The sequence below is a fragment of the Alexandromys fortis genome, unplaced genomic scaffold, assembly GCF_014885135.2.
Source record: "Alexandromys fortis isolate MF-2015 unplaced genomic scaffold, M_Fortis_MF-2015_v1.1 scaffold_361, whole genome shotgun sequence".
NCBI lineage: Eukaryota > Metazoa > Chordata > Mammalia > Rodentia > Cricetidae > Alexandromys > Alexandromys fortis.
Window position 1 is genome coordinate 186,747 of NW_026068246.1, and position 1,867 is coordinate 188,613.

General features: G+C 32.4%; 1 protein-coding gene across 1 annotated transcript in view; it reads right to left on the reverse strand.

Annotated features, from left to right (window-relative positions):
• Positions 1–248: 248 nt before the first annotated feature.
• Cdh19 (cadherin 19) overlaps positions 249–1,867 on the reverse strand; it is a 105,480-nt gene continuing 103,861 nt past the window's right edge. Inside the window, exon 13 of the mRNA XM_050131292.1 lies at positions 249–904. Within this exon, the coding sequence (XP_049987249.1) occupies positions 414–904 (491 nt within the window). The 3' untranslated portion in view covers positions 249–413. The remainder of the gene's footprint in view (positions 905–1,867) is intronic.

Here is a 1,867-nt window from a genome sequence, read left to right on the forward strand (position 1 = left end):
CTCCAGTTTCTCAAGATCATAAATTTGATCTTTGCACAACATCAGGAATTTCATACTTATAGAGGCATCATGCTACATCACACAGGAATGGTTAGATTAAAAACTATGCAGATGTCTTTATTTGATACGTTTCTCATTTTGCCCTTCTGCATTGTTGAGAGTCTGTGTTGGATTACATCAAAAAATTCTAGTGATTCTTAGTGATTCAGCAGAGGTGGCTTGCAGTCATATGTGAAATATGACTCTCAAACTCTGTGTTTTACTGGAAATAACCACAAGTATATACTTGAAAATATCAATTCTACAGACAAGGGCTCCTCTTGGACAGAAAGTCAGAGAATGAAATTTTACCAAAGCTTGTAATTTCATGTAAATATACTTTAATTCTTCTTGCACGTTGGTATAGGGAAACCTTAGTTGTTAAGCTGCATTGCAGAACCAAACATGTATGCCAATCTTTTAAAATGAGGTCCCAAATCATTTAGATAGTCAATATTATCTTCTTGATCAGTGACTATAGATTCCAAGGAGCTCAGAGAGCCAGCTGATGATCCTGTGCCCTCAAAAGCAAAAGTTTGCAGTGAATCAAAGGGGGGAGCACATGGATCGGTATTGGCTTCCTCCAACTTCTCTAGAATGAATTGTCGGAATATAGCACTTTCTGGGCCCTCCAGCAGAGACTGCCTATACAGGCTCCTGATCTCCATGCTCTTCCTTTTCCGTGGCTTTCTTTCTCTCATGATTATGCTGCTTCTCAACTCTGAAATATCAAAAGCTTCAGAGTCTTCTTCCCCACCCCCTTCATCATCATAGCAAAATATATTCTCTCCAAATTCTTCACTTTTCTTTGGAAATAGGATTTGATTTCTTCGTTGTTTCATAGTCAGCATCAAAAAGATAAACCCTGGTGAAAGACATATGAATATAAATTGTTCATATAGCATATTGTAAATTTTGCAGTTCTTTGCCTTAACCGAAGTTCAGGAAGTCATTGCAAACTTGATGACTCTAAGGAAACTAGTAGGTCATGGAAAATGTTATCTGGAGTTATAATTCTGTGTGATGGTTTAGAGGAATGAGTAAAGAAAATAAAGTGAACTGTTTTTTCTCTTACTTAATTTAAAATTCAAAATGTAATTTAATTCTTCTAATATTATACAGAACAAAGTACAGTAATGAAATATTTTGAAATCTGAATATGTTTACTCACCAATGATCCATGATAATTGATGTTCAGAAAAGGAATCATTTGATATTTTTGAGGCAAACTCATGGTATAGATATTTTTAAGTAAGTGTTTATAGATTATTATGTATATTTTACTTATAGTATGAGTAGACTACAAAATATATGTATATACTTAAAAACTTTTATATACCAGACCTTGTTATAAAAACTTAATATTTACTGGTAGATCTCATAGTTATGAAAATAATTTATTGTTAATGATTTATGACAAGTGAGAAACAGAAAGTATATGTACATGGCATCATATCTCCTGTATGAAAGAAGACACCCATGTGTAAAACAATCCAAATGGCATTCTCAATTGAGTTCTGTGATATAACAGCAGTTTTAGAAAATCCAAATTAACTCAGGTATCTGAAACATACAGTGATTAGTAGCTATATGGAGAAAAAATTAAAAACAGGTAGAAATTGAACAAGGTCAAAATATGTTTTAGTTTAAAATAAGAATAACTAAATATAGTGTGTCTAAACAATAATCAATTTAACTTTTTTTCTTAGCTTTCAATTTATGTGTCTCCTTAGAACTTTCCATTATAGTATTTGAAATAAATATGAGGTGATCTTACTAAAATTACACACACACACACACACACACACACATATATATGTGTGTGTAT